Here is a 16942-nt window from a genome sequence, read left to right on the forward strand (position 1 = left end):
AGAAGGAACCTGCTGCTTCCAGAGAGGCACGGGCTGGGTCCCACAATCACCTGAGCTACCTTTTGGCTGTGTAGACACCTGGAGGTCTGGGCAGGGGGTGGCCACTGCTAGAGGTGGGGTCTCTCTGGAGTGACCCTCTGTGTTCCAGATTCCTCAGGACCCTGACTGCACCCTAGATGGGACTGGGCTCCCGAGGCTGGCTGGGTCTGGGGGTTCTGGGCACTGTCAGCCTGAACGGCTGGGCCTTTGGCTGTGGGGAAGGGAGAGAGGAATCAGAAACAGGAACACAAGGCCGTGCGGTGGGTGCGTGTTTGTAGTGTGGGCTCCCTCAGATCCTGCCACCCTGGTTCTCCTCTCTGCCTTGTTTAAAGAAGTTTGTATTTCATTGTGTGGTTTTCCCTCATTATTTAATTTTAATTTTATTATTTAAGTAATTACAAATTTAGGGAGTAAAATAGTACTAAAAGACCAAGAGAGTGCAGCTGTTTCCTGCCCTTCCTTCCCTCAAGTAGCCACTTTTGATTTGTTTTTTTGAGATTCACACATATCCATATTTCTATATAAAATGTATGTACTGCTATATTTCCCCTGTAAAATATAGATTCTCAACAAAACTGTACCAGAACGACACCTGTTAAAAAAAATGAACAAGAATTCCTTAGTATCAAGTCCTCAGAAGGTGTTCACAGTTTGATTGCCTTATAAATATTTATTTCATTTTATTTTTTTTATTTGACTTGAGGTCCAGATAAGATTTGTACCTGCAATGTACGGATATTTCAGCTGAATCTCTTTTAATGTGTATGTTCCTTTTTCCCCTTGCAATTTGTTTTTTGAAGAATGAACCTCTTTTGGATCTACTTAAAACATTCTTGTGACACCTTCTCACAGCAGGGCATCCTGGATACATGTGTCCTGTGTCTTTGTAAAAGCCACCCCCTTCCCCACCAGGCTCTCCGGAGCCGATTCTGACCACAGTGCCCAGTGTCTCTCCAGGTGCTCGTCGCCTCTGCAGAGAAAGGCCTTTCCACCCAGAAGCCTCTGGGACTCCAGGGCATGGCAGCCTGTCCTTTAGGGAGTGAGATTGGATTCTGTCCCTGCTCTTTGTCTCTGGAAGCAGCTTCTCACCCTTCCCTCCCAAGGGCTGGTGGCAGCAGCTGCTGTCACCCTTCATGGGGCCTGAAAGGCTGTAGCTGGCCAGCCTTGCTGTGTACCCAGGACTCAGTGCTGGGAGCACCCTGGTCTTAGACAAGGACAGCTGCAGATCCCCCACCCTCCGGCAGACCTGCTGGTTTCAGTGGTTGGGAAAGGCAGTTGGCTGTGGCCATACTGCCCTGGGGTAGCATCACATCAGTTAACACTGTTTGCCTTCAAACTAGTTATTAAATTGTCCTGCGGGACAATTAGACTGGAGGAGCCAAAGGAACATGCTGGGGCACAGGGATTCTGTTTGGAGAGAGGCTTTCGGTAAACAGAGCTCGCATTCCTGCAGATGCTCTGGGACCAGAGTAAACATCATTGTGCCACAGCCAGGCTTGAGCAATCTGCTGTGGTGCTCTCCGCACCCCACTGCTCCCTTTGTCTCCGCTGACGACCTTCAAGGCTGTCCTGGGCAGGTGCTCTCCCCGACTCCACAAAGCTGCCTGGGGAGGCAGAGAGAGACAAGCTGGGCGGGGGGCACCCCACTTCTCCCAGTTGTGGGGCTTTTGTTCCAATCCCTGCTTTCTCTGCCACTGGAGTGTAACCCAAAGGTGAATCATCTCTTGGAAAGTTTGGAGATAATTTTGTCAACTACCCACAATATGTACGTGTGGAGTAAATTACTGTTTTATTTCAGGATCTAAAGGCAAAATTGGAAAAACTTCACATTTTGTGGTTATTACCAGGGATTGGAATGAGTTGCTTGGTGGCCACTACAGTTTCATCTCCCCTGGTCAAGAGTGGCCTGTCCCCCCCAGCCTGGACTGAGAAGGGCTGCAGCGACCCCTCCTGGCCAGCAGAGGTAGTTGCCCAGCAGCCAGGCCACTTGGCTTCAGCCACCTTCTGGGCCACCACCCTAAGGGGCTGGATTCCCTGGGCCCCAGGAAGGGAAGGTTTGAGGGGTGTTTTTCCTTATCCCTCTGGTAGACCCACTAGGCCCTAGGATTGCTGTGAATTATTACAGCCGCAGCTTGCACCTCTTTTTCACCCATGGTTTGGGTGAGTATACTTGGAAGACCGTTTTCACCACACTTCAGAATGATATTCCCAGAGGGTTCCCTTTAAGCCTAAGAAACACTGGAAGTTTCAGGTCACAGTCCCCGTGGGGTCCATCTTTTCTGAAGTCTGGGCTCTATGAGCTGTCGTTCCCCCCCCCCCTTCAGTTAGTCATCTCTCCTCGGGTCTGCGTCTGGCTGCCCAGCTACTTTGCTGAAATGTCCTGCATCAGCATGGCCACAAAGTCCTAAAGGTCTGGGTTTACTTCCTTCTGCTGAGATCTTTTCAGACAGAACAGTGGGGGCCTGAGGTTAAGCCAGGTCTCAGGGCAGCCCTTTGACCAGTACCACCAGTGGCTGCCCATTTCCTGGAGGCAGAGGGACTGCTGCTGTCCACTGGGGCACACAGAAGTTCACATCTGTTTGTGCACCGCCTTTCTGCGTTACGGCACAGTTGTTTCCTGAGCCTTCCCTCCGCGCAGGTTGGGGTGTCTGTTTTTATTGTGGTTCTGTAGATTCCTGTGCCACAGATGTGGAAGAGCCTCACCCATCCTTGGTTTCAGCCTGTGCCTGGAACTGGGCGGAAACTGCCACTGGGCATCCCGAACCCATGGCAGCCTTACAGGTGCCATGGGCGTGCGTCTGACTGCTCTGCACAGCCCTGGCTCACCCAGCCTGCAAGTTGGGCAGGAAGTGGGCACTGATGGCCGGGGGAGGGAACGTAAGAACCGGTGACCTCCCAGGACACAAGTTTAAGGTAGTCCCTACATGTCCAGTGATTAGGAGGTGCTTCAGCTACATGGAACTGGCACCTGTGTGGGATAGTTTGTTCTTCCAAATTGCGGTAGTGGGGCTGGGGCAGGCACACCATAATTACAAAGGCTCTTCTTGTCCTTGAGAGAAGGGAACATTGCCTGAGGAGACACGGTGTGTGGAGGTGGTAGCTCGTGTTTGAGGGAACGCCCTCTCCCCTTTCTGGTGGGTCATTTGCATCTAGCATCAGGCCAGGTGATGTGACTGCCACATGCTGCTGCTATTAAAAAATAATACTGACTGATCCCCCTGGGGATTTAGGGGTTTGGTTCCTGGGATTCTTGCTGCTGGGAACTGAAGCCGCCTCACCTCAAGCCGGGCCCCTTGGTGGTTCTCAGGCATGAACTGAAGGCTGGGCAGGTCAGTCAGACAAGCAGCTTAGTGGCTCCAATAGTTTACTCTGTATTGCCTTGTTCATGCTAACCTCCACCCCCTGGTTAGTCCAGACACACGTGGTTGTAAAGCACCTTGATTATTTAATAGAGAACAAAAAACAACCAAAATAAGGAACGGTTGCAGGGCTGGGTTTCGAGTTGGAAATTCTGAGTTGTGGTTAGGTTGCCGACCTGCCCCGGGGTGTGTGGACCTTGAGTCGAGCTAAACCTGTAAGAGCAGCGCCACGGCTGCCAGGATCCACTTCGCTGCCTTCTCTTTGGTCTTCAGGTTAAAGGTCCAGACGTAGGTGGGGCCTCGGATGCGTGTTTTGTATACGGGACACTCATATATGTTCTTGGTGTCCATGCGGTCCACAGGAATGGCCTTGATGAAGATGACAGGCATGGCCGGCGTCAGCTCCTTCAGCCGTGCTTCGGCGATGACTCCGGTCTGGGTGTCCCAGCGAGCTCCTGCGGGGATAGCACGGCTGAGGGTCAGGTGGCCCTGGGGAGGTGACCGTGTCCCGTCTAGTGTGCTGCCAACAAGTGAGAGGAGGGGCTGGAAGGGCCCTTGAACCTCCCCACCCTCTGCAGAGATGGGCTCTGCCCCCCAGAGCTCAGGCCGGGTGCCAGGCTGGTCTGGCACAGAATTTGCTGCACGTGGAGTTGGGAGCGGAGGACGTCATAGGTAATCATGTGCATGTTGTAACTGCCCCACGTGTCTCGCTATGCACTGAGGAACAGCTCAGCACTCAGGCTCTTGGGTTCCGTCCCTTTAAATTTGTGGTGTCTTCAGAGCCTCATCTGCGAGCCTTCTTAATTACAGTGGCAGGAAATCATAGCTCCACTTGAGAATCAGAGCTTCACGTTCCCTGGCTCCCTTCGTGTGTCATGCCCGTCCTGTGTGCGCGGCACAGATTATACATCTATGCATATATTATTCACTTTTAAGCAGACTTATTTTTACTCGCTCTATTTAATGATGTTTATGTTTCTTGTCTAATTCCAGAATAAACATGGAGAGTGGCTGCTGCTGTGTTTGTCTTTGGTGATGTGGGAAACGAGGTACCTGAGCCTTTTCGGGCCTGCACCCCACAGATAGTGTCAGTTGTTGAAGGGGACAGAGGTGTTGTGGTGGAGGAAACAGCCTGACCCACTGGCTGCCTCTGGGTAGCAGGACAGGGTGATATGGGGGCAAATGCTACTAGGCGTCCTAGTCCCTCCTGCTGTTGGGTCCTGGCCATGCAGAGGGGCTCCAGAGGCCAGCTGGGACATGGATGGGAGCACAGGTGGAGGTGCTACTGTGCCCTAGCTCATCTATTCGGGGCTCCAAGGATGGAAGGGCCGAGTTTCTCATCGCCTCTGAACGGCGTTAAGCCTCCCCATAAGCACAGCCCAGGCCCCAGGTGGGGGTTTGGTCTCCTGCAGAGTCTGGGAATCCTCTCCGCCCTCGCTGCTGGTCAGCGCAGCTCCAAGGGCCCGCCTCCTACCGCCTGTCTTGGCCAAGAGCTAGTTTTATCTCCTCCCATGGCTCTGGAAGCTTCCTCCTCACCTTCCATGAAGAGCCCGTACACGTAGGAGCCCTCGCGGGGGGGAGCAGTCATGTCCTCCCGAGTTTTCTTGGTCACTTCCACAGACAGACACATCTTGTCCAGGGGCCACTCGTTCTTCCTGGCCATGGACTGCATGATGGCCGTGAGGAAGGACTGGGGGTTGAAGAACCCAGCCAGCCACACGGTGGTGGGGAGGGCGAAGTCTGTCGTCCAGGCCTCGAGTTCCTGGGAGGAGAGGGACGTTGCTGAGCCGTGGTCATGCAGTCGGCAGATCGCTGGGAAGCCCAGCTGCCGTCTGTGACGGAGTTCTGCTGTCCGGCTCTGTTCTCAGTGATGCGACAGGAAGAGAAGGGGCACAGAGGGAATGGCTTAGCACTGAAGGATAATTCAGGATCCCGAGAGAGGCTTCTGCCTTGGCCACCTAGCTCCTCAGGGAGGGTGGCTTACCTTGAACGTTTCGCTCGAGGGACACCTGAGGGACGCCGTTTCCTCCTTTAGGAGGAAGTGACTGCGTTGTCATGGCGTCTGAGTGGCGTGGACCGGGCAGAGGCCCGGCCAGCAGGAGCGTCCGTCACGGCTACGCTCCTATAGGCTATGGGGTGTGCGTTCGGGTCCCCGTCCCCAGTCTGGCAGCGGCTGAGAGGAAGCGGTACTTACCCTGATGCGGAGCAGCAGGTCGGCGTACCAGGCTGCCAGGCCCATCATGGAAGGGTAGGCCCGGGCCACCCACGTTTCCGGCACGGTGTCATAAAAGAGAGCCGTGGACAGGTCTTCCATGTCGGTGGTGATGGTCAGCTCCCCCTGAGGAACACACGGGTGCAGGGGAGCCAGCCTCGCGTGCCCACTCGGGAGGGAGGGGGGAGAGCACAGCCCCCAGTGTGTGCTGTGAGTTGCCAGCACGGCGTGGCTTTGCGCGGTGTCTCTAGAGACGCCCTGTGTGAGGGCCACGCCGGCATTTCCTGCTAGGGAGCATTCAGGACATCTGCCGCGGCTTGTTCTAGAGCGCCTAGAACCCCAGCCCCGTGAGTGCAGGGGAGTGATGACATGCCAGCCCACGGCCCAGGCTCCCCCAGGCCCGGGTTTACCGCTGGTTTTGCAACCACGCCACGTCCTTGGGGGCCCAGCAGACCCACATTCTGCGTACCTTCAGCCCCAGGTTCAGCTCCTTTAGTGAACGACGCATCTCATTGGTCAGGATGTTCATTCTTTCACATTCTTGAAAAGCCACTACCACGTAGGGGGTCTTCTCAGCTGCCTTTGCCATGATCTCGGCCATGTTGAACGTCTCCGGGATCTTCTCGAGGATTTCGTCCAACACAGACTTCACCTGGAAGTCAGTCCCCGTCACTGCATGGTCACCAAAGCAGGGCGCCCTCCTCACAAGTGACAGGGTCACAGAGTGCGGCCACACCCTTGACGGGGACGGGAGCCTCGGCCCGCAGGCTTTGACTGCTCTGGTCCCACCGGCGAGGCCCGTGGCCGTGCATAGGTCAGGCCAGGTGGCCCCACGCCTCCTGGACGTTCCCAGTGCACTGGCTTTCTTCCCGCCGTGAGATTCACCCAGAAGTCACACGACTGTGACTCTGTCCTCCTTGTGGGCTGTCTGTGGGGACCGTGCTGGTCTCACCCTCCCAAGGAGTGGCCACGAGGTGGTCACCTGCACCACCATCCGTCAGTCAATTTCTAATTTCAATCATCAGACCAAGAAAAGGTCCTGGGTCTAGTTACTGTGAAGGCCAGTGCGTGGGTAATGCGTAATAGAACTTTTCCAGAACATGTTAAGTGCAGAGGTGCTCATGACATGGCACAGAGGTGGCTCAGACAAGCGAGCATCTCTTGTGTGCGCCTGCATCCTCTGAGCCTTGTAATACGTGTCAGCAGGCCCTGCCCGTTGTGGTCACTAAGCTGCTCCAGAAGGGCTGCTCTTACACGGCAGACTGCCCCTCGCGGGCCACACCGAGGCTCTCGCACAGGCAGGGCGAGGTTGGAAACGCTCAGCTGGGGAAGCTGGAAGACTGTGGGAGGTGGGCGCGGACCACCCCTCTCTAGGCCTTGCTCACACTGAGCCCGCAGTCCCTGTGGCTGGGGACCTGTTAACCTGCTTGCGGGCCCCACCCCGTAGTTTCTGATCCCAGAGGCCTTGCGAACAAGCGCCCGCTGGGGACCTCCCCAGCCCCCGGTTGGACCAGGAGGACCCTCAGTCTTCCGTCGCTCGGGGATGGGTACGCTAAGGAGCCTGCCTTCTCCTCTCGAGACACTCCTGTGCCTGCTCCCGAGTCGGTCTCCTTGGGCTGCATTTCCAGCACGGTGCGGAACAGCTTCTCTGAGGTGACCGTCAGAAAGCCAATCTCTGCGTTGGGGTGCAGGCCGTACAGATAGGGACTCTCCGGGGGGAGGTTCTCGTCGATGTATTCGTGGTAACCCTGGAGAAGGGGCGGTGCGTGAGCGGGCGGCAAGGCCAGGCTGTGCAGGCTGCGACCCGTGTCCTCTGTGCGGATCCCTCTTGTTCCCCGACCTGTCCGTGGCCTGCCCCCTTTGCTCCCCAGCCGCAGGATGGAAATTTCCACTCCCCCTTCCCCGAGGCTCCTTTCTCATCCTCGCCTGTGTTGGCTGTCTGGGTACTTACTCAATTATTGATATCCCATTTGTGATGCCGGCTCTCACCGGGGGCCAGCCCTTACGCATTAACCTCCGCTGCCGTCGAGTCAGAGTGAGCGGCATCCTCACCTTGTAGTCCAGGTTAGGGGGGATCTGGAACCCGGGGGCCAGGTGGACATCCCCCTCCAACATCTCTGCGCGGATGTACTCGGCCAGGTAGGTCCTGCACAGCCGGCGGTCCCAGTCGTCCGTGATGTGGCCACCGTACATGATTTCACCAAAAAGGTAGCGGAGATCGTCCCAGGGCACCTTGGGAAAGATGGACACAGTTAGGGGAAGGTACCCCCGCCAGGCTCAGGTGGTCCACCGGGCGCTTGCAGGCCAGCTACTCTACGAGCCGTCTGCCGCTGTTTCCCCTCCCGCCAGGCGGTTCAGGTCGACCAGGTGCAAGGGCCACCCTTCTCCCCCTCCGGTGTCTGACTCGGCTGGCCAGCCCCTCCTCTGCCACGCTCTCCCCTTGGCTTCTCCCTCCATCTGGGACTGAGCTCCCACCCCTGCTCGCTCTCTGCACTCTGCCTCGATGGTGGCGCCAGGGCTCTTGTGCTGGTGCCACAGACGCTCTGGCCTGAGTCAGTGCTCACTCCCCGCCTCCCAGTTACGGTCTGTGACTGCCCCATCATGTCCACTGTCAGCAAGAGCCGTTTAATTCCGTGTGGCGAGAGTTGGCTCAGGCACCATGTGTCTTTCTGGCTGTGAAGTCCAGTCAGTCATGTCTTCCAAATGCTTCGAGTGGGTCTGCCTCAGATCCCCCCGAAATCATCCTGGCTCTGCCATTCTGTGCAAATCACATTATTGCGGGTAGCTCCTGTGCCTCGGGGGTCTCTGCAGTTGCACAGATGGCTTGGAGCAAAGACCAAACTCGGCCGTGTGCACACACGCTCTCACCACCAGGCCAGGCGGCTTCTCTGGCCTCATCTCTTGCCGTGTCCCTCCACTCATCCTGCCCTCTGGCTGTTCCTGCTGTCCCCACGCTTCCTTGCCATTTCCCGGCACCGAAGCCTCTGCTCCTCTTCCTTCAAAGCCTGGCGCCTGTGCGGCCGCTTCCGAGAAGCCAGGGACTCTGCTTCCAGCCTCCACGCGTCCCGGCCTGTAGCCTGTCACCCCCTGCACGGTGCCGCCAGTGGAAGTGCAGTGGGAGCCACGGATGTGATTCCAAGCTTTCTAGCGGCCACTTAAGATCATTCCCACATGTAATCTGTATAAAAGTTACTTACAGGGTACTTTACATTCTTTCATCAGTACCGAGCTTTTGAAATGCAGAGTGCGCTCGCACACGCCGCCCCTCACTGTGTGCGGCTGGTGGGCACCACGGCACTGGCAGTCCCGTGTGGGACCGTGCCGCTTGCGGTGGGCCTGTCCCCGTGTTCGCACGCATGCTTCCCCGGGGATTGCGGCTCCTTAAGGGTGAGGTGGGCGTTTATGCACCACTGGGACTTCCGCAGTGTGCTGCCTAAAAGAGCTGTTTATCAAATATCGTTGGATTAAGTTAATTGAATAAGAACTGGTCAGTTGTCTGCTTTAGTCTCATGAATTTTTACTTAGAACATTCATATTCTCTAAATTCTCATTTTGTGAGTTGAAAAATATTTCTCTGTGCTTATCTTGAGGGTGTGCTGAGCTGCCTTTTCTGCATCTTACTTGCTCTAGAGCCAGGGAGGAGCACACCGCCCCACTCCGCCTCCCGGGGGGGGGGTCCTTTCCCGGAGAGGCCCGGGAGGGACGCCCTCTGCGTTTCCCACATCTGCTGGTTAGAGTCCCCCGGAGACTCTTGCCGGAGACAGAGCTCTCCAGGCCTCTCCCTGGGAAAGCCCGTGCAGGCCGTGTGCTCTTAACAGCACTGCCGCTGATTTCTCTTTGGCCGTGTGGGAAGCTCTGATCCGAGTCCTCGGCCACGGCCAGCATCTCCATAGGCGGTGACTTGGCGTGAGGTGTGTGACCCATGCCGTGCAGGGAGAGTGCGGGGAGCTGGCGGGGAGCCGCAGAGCGGGGAGAGGGCCTCCCTGAGGACAGAGCCCGGACGGAGGAGAGGTCTCCAACGTGGGCCCTGTTGCCAGGACGTGGTGTGTCCCAGGCACGCCATGTTCACGCTCTCAAGGTGTCCCAGCCGGCTTAGAGCCTGTATCTGCGTACAGGTGGGGAAATGGCTAAGGGGTATCTCCAAGACGTTCTAGTGAGACTATTTCCCCCACGCTCCTGTCCCCGGGAGGGACCACGTTAACGGTGATGATGAAAAGTCCTTTTTGGCATCTTCTTGCGTGATTTGTGCGTATTGTGAGATACGGACCTTGTTTTAGGTAAAACGCGCTGCCAGCACACTGTCCCGTCGCCTGGTACGTGGACACTGCCTTTCCCTCTCCCCGGTGGCGCCCACAGGGCCATGGTGGCACACCTCGTGGGAGCACAGGGAGCTGACCCCTGGCCCAGCTTATCCAAGGCCGGTGCTTCACCAGGGAACTAGGCCAATGACAGTCCAGGCCGGGCGTCGCTGACTGAGCTCCCAGGAGCCAGCAGGTTACATTGCAGCCTCTCGGGCAGGGTGGGTGCCTGTCTCGGTGGGTCAGCCCTGTGGACCTTCTCAGGCTGGGCTGGTGTCCACCTTTCCTCACCACCCCTTTGAGCTTTATTACCACAAGGGGGTGGGAAACAGGAGGGTTCCTAAGGTGGGCCCCTCCCTTCCTAAGCCTGGGTTCTGGCTCCAGACCCTGGTAGGGCCCACAGCCCAGGAAGCCCTGCTGTCCTACCACCACGGGTGCTACAAGCTGACCCCATGGCGTGTGCTAACACGCGGAAACACTGCAGACAGCCGACAGTTGCAGGAGGTGGGCAAAGGACGGGTGACAACTGCTACGTCAGTTGCTGAGATCACAGACCATGTTGTTTTTCAGATTTTCTTTGGTTTATGAGACCTATTTAACATCTTAAACATAAGACAAAATAAGAGGGAGGGAGGGAGGGGAAGGATGGACGGAAGAAAGAGGGATATATCCAAGCAGGGGACGTACCGGGGGCACTGATTTGGGGGGCACGCAGCCCCTTACCTTGGGGTTGGCCTCCAGGTAGTTGTAGAGCACGTTGATGGAGATGGTGAGGTCCCCGTTGTTGAAGGGGTATGACCGGTTCCAGCCTTGGGCACCAAACTTGCGCCTCTCGGCCACCACGGCGTGGAAGTAGCACAGGGCGAAGAGGATGCACTTGAACTCGATCTCCCTGGTGCACATCTCCAGGGTGTCCTGCGGGAGGGCGGCACGCTCCGTCAGGCGTCGCGGGAGCGGGAGGGGGGACTCGTGCACAGAAGTGTCCCCAGGGGGGACCAGAGCCCCGTCCTCACCAGCTGCTTTGTGGGGGTGCAGGTGGCGTGTATGTGTGTATGTGGGGCAGGGCACTGGCTTTCCCTCTGAGCTGGTCTCTCCTGCAAAGGCTGAGTAAGATACAGGGCCGTTTCTTTTTCCTGTTTCTTTCAGAAATGCAGTTTTGTCACTGTTTTTTTTTGAGACAGAGTCTCACTTTGTTGCCCAGGCTAGAGTGAGTGCCATGGCGTCAGCCTAGCTCACAGCAACCTCAATCTCCTGGCCTCAAGCGATCCTCCTGCCTCAGCCTCCCGAGTAGCTGGGACTACAGGCATGCGCCACCATGTCCGGCTAATGTTTTCTATATATATATTAGTTGGCCAATTAATTTCTTTCTATTTATAGTAGAGATGGGGTCTCGCTCTTGCTCAGGCTGGTTTCGAACTCCTGACCTGGAGCAATCCGCCCGCCTCGGCCTCCCAGAGCTAGGATTACAGGCGTGAGCCACCGCGCCGGGCCTCTGTTAAGTATTTATTATAAGTTGAATTACTGATATTGCTTCCTAATAAAATCTCCCCAAATACTGGAGCCATGAAAAAGAAAGGGCTTGCCAAGCAACCTCCACCTCCCTCCTAACAAACCTTCACCACTGATTTCTAGGAGAGTTTGGGATAGTGCTTGTTTGCAGCCCGTGAGGAATGTTGGTAGTTACGAGGAACGTTATTTCTTCTGTCTCTCTGCCGCCCTAGGCGCCTGCAGCTTCTGTTCCCTCTGTCCTACGGCCCGTCGCCCTCTTCACCTGGCGCACCCACAGGTCTCAGCCGGAGCCTGGACGAGGCGTCCTCCTAAGTGCTGGCTGTCACAGGGCTGTTCTGACTGGCCCCGAGGCCTCCTGCTGGGCCCCACCCATCTGTCACTGAGACTTTTGCAAAATACAATAAACACGAAATACTAAAGGAAAAGCAGGCCGTGTGCTTCGATTCACAGCAATGCCGAATTCTACAAAGTTTACTAAGTGTCTCCTCTCAGTTTACTAACTGTCTCGTCACAGGCCGGCAGCAAACCCTTCTCCCACTGGCACCGACCCCTGGCCGGGCGTGAGCGGCCTGGCCCCACGGCACTGAGTGCGTCCCATGGCATTTGTCACAGCAGGCTCCCACACCTGGGGTGTGTCCATGCCCCTCAGCAGCCCGCAGGCCACCAGCCCGGTCGTGGGTCACCACGTGGCCCCTGCCCCTGCAGCGTGGGTGAGGCACTCGGTAGCAATTGTTCAGTTAAAGGAACAACTGACCCATTTTAAACATTTGTTTTCTGCTCTCAGATCCCTCTTACTCTCACACCTAGACAATGGTGTGTCCTTTAAAAGCCGGTTGGGAATTGTTAGTTGATATCTCAGGTATTTCATATGAGTGGTTTTTTTTTAAACGCTGAATCAGATACAGAAGTCGTGCACTCATGGAACAATGTACTCCCCGAGCCGGTCTTTGTGAGGTGTGGTGGGAGAACACGGCGTTTCAAAACCCCACGGTTCTGGGCTCCAGCTGGGAGATCCAGCGTGCGCACACAGCAAGTTCTCGTCCAGAGCAGAAACGAGGCACCCAGAGAATAAACGTGGGTGCTGAGCTGTGCAGAGGGGGCCATTCCCGTGGGTGAGGATGCCAGGGAGCCTGGAGAAGGCGGCGTTTTGGCGAAGCCCCGAGGGTTGTGAGGTTTGGGTTGCAGGGAAAAGTCGCGTGAGACAGACTCCAGGCGGAGACGGGCTGTGGAGGAGACCCAGCCGACCCTGCTGCTGCCTGGGTCCTGGAGACCTCCACCCTCCATCCTGGAGGCAGCCAGAAGCCACTGCAGTTGCCGGTGAGGACCAGGCTCGCCCGGCCGGTCTGGGCAGGGGCCGAAGGCAAGGAAGCCGGGTCGTGAACCAGAGCCCTGAGCCCCAGCCAAGGCAGCCTCACCATCGCCACCAGTCCCCTCCAGCAGTGGGGCGCTGTGGCCCGTCCGTCTGCTGTCGGCCTTTGGACCGGCATCAGACTATGGGGCTTCCAGGGGGGGTCAGGGAGTGCTGGGCCCCAGGAAAGCCGACTGACCCTCAGGGGCCCACTGGGGGGAGCCTGGCCCCACCTCCAAGGACCCAGGAACGACTAGTTCATCGTCTTCAAACCGCACTTGAACAGCACCTACTGGTGCTCATTTGTAGGTTCATGAAACTGATTAAAACTGTTTCTCCTTATAAAGCTTTAAGTAATAAATAGTGCCATAGCACTTTACACTATTTGCGTTTTATAGTCTTTCGGGAATGTATTGATTTTGTCGTGTGAGGGCTGTGTGCGTGTGCTGGGGGTGGTGTCTCCAGAGCTCAGCGTCTGTCCTCAGCTCCCAGGCCCAGCCGTTTTCTCCTGTCGGGGACCAGGGCTGCTCAGGGGACTCGGGGACTGGTGCTAGGCTGCCCCTCAGCCGGGCACCGCCCTACCTGGGTGAAGAGGTCCAGGGCCTTGTGCAGGTTGGCGTACATGCCCGTGGGCGGCTCGTTGGTGATCTTGATGGCGTTTTCCAGGATGCCCTGGGGGATGATGTGGGACTCGGGGCTGGGCGCGGGCTCCGCGCTGATGAACACGCGGTAGTCGTCGTGGCTGCCCGTGCTGTAGCGCTCCACCTTCTTGTCCAGGGTGCTCAGCCACCGCGCCACGAGGTGGATGTTCTGCAGCCGAGACTAGGTGTTAGCTGCCCACACGCTTCCTACGTCCCTGGGCCCACAAGGACGGCCACTCGACTGTCCCATCGTGGGCAGGGCTCTTCCCGCCAGGACTCGCACTTGCCTGGTGCCTGGCAGCACCCCCCTCCTCACCCCGTCCACCCTAACCAGGTGCCTGGCATGCTGAGATATTTTCAGCCAAGCAACTGAGGCACCAGAATCTATTTTTGTGCTCAGTTAATTAAAAACTTCCGGATCTATAGCTGGTCCTTCTGGTCCTCCCCAGAAGGCTGAGATTGTGTGGCCCCCACCCCTCCCCTTGAAGCTGAGATCTTTCCATGGGGGCTGGGCTGGGCCCTGTGGATTCAGGTCACCACACCTGTGGACCTGTGGACGCCGGGCAGGCTTGGAGGCCCACGTGGGCAAGCCAGCAGCTAGGAGGGGTCTCGGGGTTGGGGGGCTACAGGCTGCCAGAATTTAACCAAAGCATGGGGGTGCTATGGCCTTTGCTGCCTGCCCCAAGGAGGAGGAGTGATCTTTTGTCAACCTAGCATTTGTTTTTTAAATGATGCCTCTTTAGGGGTACTCTGGTAGGTGCTCCAGAGTCTTTCTCACGACTGAAGAGTCCAGGCTCTCACTGGGCAGCCCCGGCACCCACACCACCTGCTGACCTGCTCAGAGCTGACACTCTGGGCACCCCCCTTTGGTGGGCTGGAGGGTTTTCCCCCATGTTTGTGAACGCAGATCCCACCTCCTGCTTCCTTCCGGACCTTCCAGCCCATCCCCCGTGCCACCTCGGGAGGGGAGCCCTCACCCCGGGGTGCCAGCCGCCTGGTACCTGCAGAATGACCCAGTGTCCATTCTCTGCGGCCACATCCAGAGCATTCTCGGCCACCACCTCTTGTCCCTGCCCCAGGGACACATTATGGAGTTTTCCATTATCTATGGTAAATCCCAGTTTTTTCCCTAAAAGAAAAACAGGAAAAGCACAAGCTGATTAAATGACAAAGGTTCAGGTTCTGTGATCCGCAGCCTGGAATTCCACACACCTCCCCTCCTGCTTTCGCTGTGGTAAATAAAACACACTTAACGCACACTTTACAATCCAGCGACACTTAGTACATTCACGGTGTCGCACAACCACCCATCCGGAAGTTTTCACCACCCCGGAGGGAGTCCCCATGCGCATTAAACTGTCACTGCCAGTCCCCGCCCCAGCCCCTGCCACTGCGACCCACTGCCTGTCTCCACGAGTCACCTATCGTGGCTGTTTCATGTCAGTGGGATCACGCGGCGTGGGGCCTTTCTGCCCGGCTGCTTTCCCTTAGCATGTTCTGTGTTCCACCCATGTTGTGGCGAGTGTCAGTACTTTTCTCCTTTTGTGGGGGAACGATTTTCCCTTGCATGGCCCTAGCGCACCGTGCCCATTCACCCAGCGGAGGGACTTGGGGTTGTTTCTACCTTTTGGCTGTTGTGAAAGGACTTCTGAACACCTGTTTTCAGGTCTGCTGGGGGTATACCCGGGAGTGGAATTGCTGGGCCATGCGGTAACTCTGTGTGTCACTTATTGAGAAATCGCCAGCTGTTTTTGCCAGCAGCTCAGCGGTTGCTGTCCCTCCCGGCAGCGTGCGAGCGTTCCCGTCTCTCGGTGCCCTCACCGGCGCTCGCTCTCTGCCTTTGGCCACTGCCATCTGGGGGTGTGAGGCGGTGTCTCGGTGTGGCTCAGATTTGCATCCTCCTGGTGGCCAGTGATCCGACACAGGCCCCGTTTTTGAGAGCATTGCTTGCAGACCACACTTACCCAAGGCCTCCACGTCCTTCAAGGGGTCTACCCCCGGGGAGAGGATGAAGAAGATGGGTGTGGAGGGGGTGCTTTCCTCATAGGACTTAGAAAACTCCACGCTCCGGCCTTCCACGAACTTGCTGCCCATCTTCTCCTCCACGAAGTTCCTGCGGGCGACGGAAACCACTGCTCAGACCAGGGGCAGGGCTTGGGTGGGCCGTGGCCCAGGCGGAAGGGCCACTTTCCTGCTGGGCTCTTCAGCAGAGAAAGGTCTCTGGCGGGAGGGGAGGGCACCGGAAGGGCCTGTGTGTTTCCCGCCTCGGCTTCTCTGTTGGGGGCTCCCCTTGAGTCTAAGCAGGTCATGGGGTGCAATCCCACACACGAGGCCAACCGTGAGGGGGGCTGAGAGGGAAGGAAGTTCACATTAGAGCAGTTTGGGTGAGCCTGGAAGACCCCAAAACACAGAGAATCAGAAAAATCAAAGAAAAAGAAGTAACTTTAGACTACAGAAACACCTGTCTGTACTGAAACCCCGAACTCTTTCTGTCTCGACCCCCGTGAGTCTGGGGCCGGTCGAGGCTCCGGGAAATCCTCTTTTGGGAAACCTGGCGTGGTCGGGTGGTCTTTGGATCTCAGGTGTCTGCCTGTCTCCTGTGATCACAACGGCTGGGCTTACTACGGTCTGAATGAATCCTAAGATTAAAATCCGTGAGCATTTAACGTCCAGCCTGGTCTCCGGGAGGAGGACAAATGAGCACACCCCCGGGGGTGAGAGCTGCCCGTCCCTAGGCAGCTCAACACCGGGTGCCCTGAGCATCCCCGATGACTTTCCTATGGACCTGTTCACTCACAGGTACCCGGCCTGCCCCAGCTGCTCTCCGACTCCACGAGGGGCTCTCTGGGGGCGCCTCTACCTGCTGTTCACTTCCCCGTTCCGGCCTTCGCTGGCTTCCGTACTGTTTCCCCAACCTACGCTGACTCTCGGCAGGGGAGGAGGGGAGGAGTTGCTCCCCCTGCAGGCCCCCCCCCATTCTGTTCCACACGGGCCTTCGGAGTGGACTCAGTGTGGCTGCTGTGATCTTTGTCCAGGAAGGGACGAAGGGACTTCTGCAACGTCCCCAGCCCTGCCCCTGGACAGGGATGGAACAGGATCACCTCTGCTAATCCCTTGGCCAGGCCAGGGCCACTCTCTGTGGGCGAGTTAAGGATGCAGAATAACGTGCGCTTGGTCCCAGCCAGGAGGGACCCAGGAGGCTCCGCCACCTCCTCTCTGTCCTTGGCAGAGGAGTGCTGGGGCCAGCTCCCAACAGCTCCCAGTAATCCACCGGCAGCTCGCCAGCCCGTGTGGGGTGCCTGCCTCCCAGGGCTGCTGGAGGAGCCCTCGAGCTGACACAGGCAGAGGCTTTGATAGCGCCCGGCACGAGGCGCCCTCGGTCAGCGTCAGCTGCTGTTCTCACTTGCTATTTGAATTTCTTGGCTTCTAAGCTACACTCTGCCTGTGTAATTAGGCTGGTAAATCTGTTCTCCTCAGTGCCATGGGAATGTTAGCTATTTCAGAGCCGAGGAACGTGGTCTTCGATCACCTGGCAT

The 16942-nt window shown here is 57.1% G+C and overlaps 2 protein-coding genes across 5 annotated transcripts in view; one reads left to right on the forward strand and one right to left on the reverse strand.

The window, feature by feature from the left end:
* PGS1 (phosphatidylglycerophosphate synthase 1) overlaps positions 1-16942 on the forward strand; it is a 57925-nt gene that overhangs the window by 37144 nt on the left and 3839 nt on the right. For 2 of the 4 annotated variants that reach the window (XM_020281209.2, XM_075994822.1), the window contains exon 10: positions 3761-4410. The exons of 1 other annotated variant lie outside the window; for it this stretch is intronic. The gene's annotated coding sequence lies outside the window, so the exon portion shown is untranslated. Of the gene's footprint in view, positions 1-3760; positions 4411-11629; positions 16069-16942 lie in introns of those variants that run through there. One more of the 4 variants, XM_075994820.1, reaches the window with a different exon arrangement.
* The window catches only part of DNAH17 (dynein axonemal heavy chain 17), a 101723-nt gene continuing 88245 nt past the window's right edge, over positions 3465-16942 (reverse strand). The window contains exons 71-80 of the mRNA XM_020281208.2: positions 15371-15519; positions 14408-14535; positions 13348-13575; positions 10632-10823; positions 7663-7842; positions 7176-7358; positions 6080-6262; positions 5593-5736; positions 4935-5160; positions 3465-3853 (exon numbers count right to left, since the gene is read on the reverse strand). Coding sequence (XP_020136797.1) covers positions 3606-3853; positions 4935-5160; positions 5593-5736; positions 6080-6262; positions 7176-7358; positions 7663-7842; positions 10632-10823; positions 13348-13575; positions 14408-14535; positions 15371-15519 — 1861 coding nt within the window. The 3' untranslated portion in view covers positions 3465-3605. The remainder of the gene's footprint in view (positions 3854-4934; positions 5161-5592; positions 5737-6079; positions 6263-7175; positions 7359-7662; positions 7843-10631; positions 10824-13347; positions 13576-14407; positions 14536-15370; positions 15520-16942) is intronic.

Source organism: Microcebus murinus, chromosome 18 (genome assembly GCF_040939455.1).
Source record: "Microcebus murinus isolate Inina chromosome 18, M.murinus_Inina_mat1.0, whole genome shotgun sequence".
Taxonomy (NCBI): Eukaryota; Metazoa; Chordata; class Mammalia; order Primates; family Cheirogaleidae; genus Microcebus; species Microcebus murinus.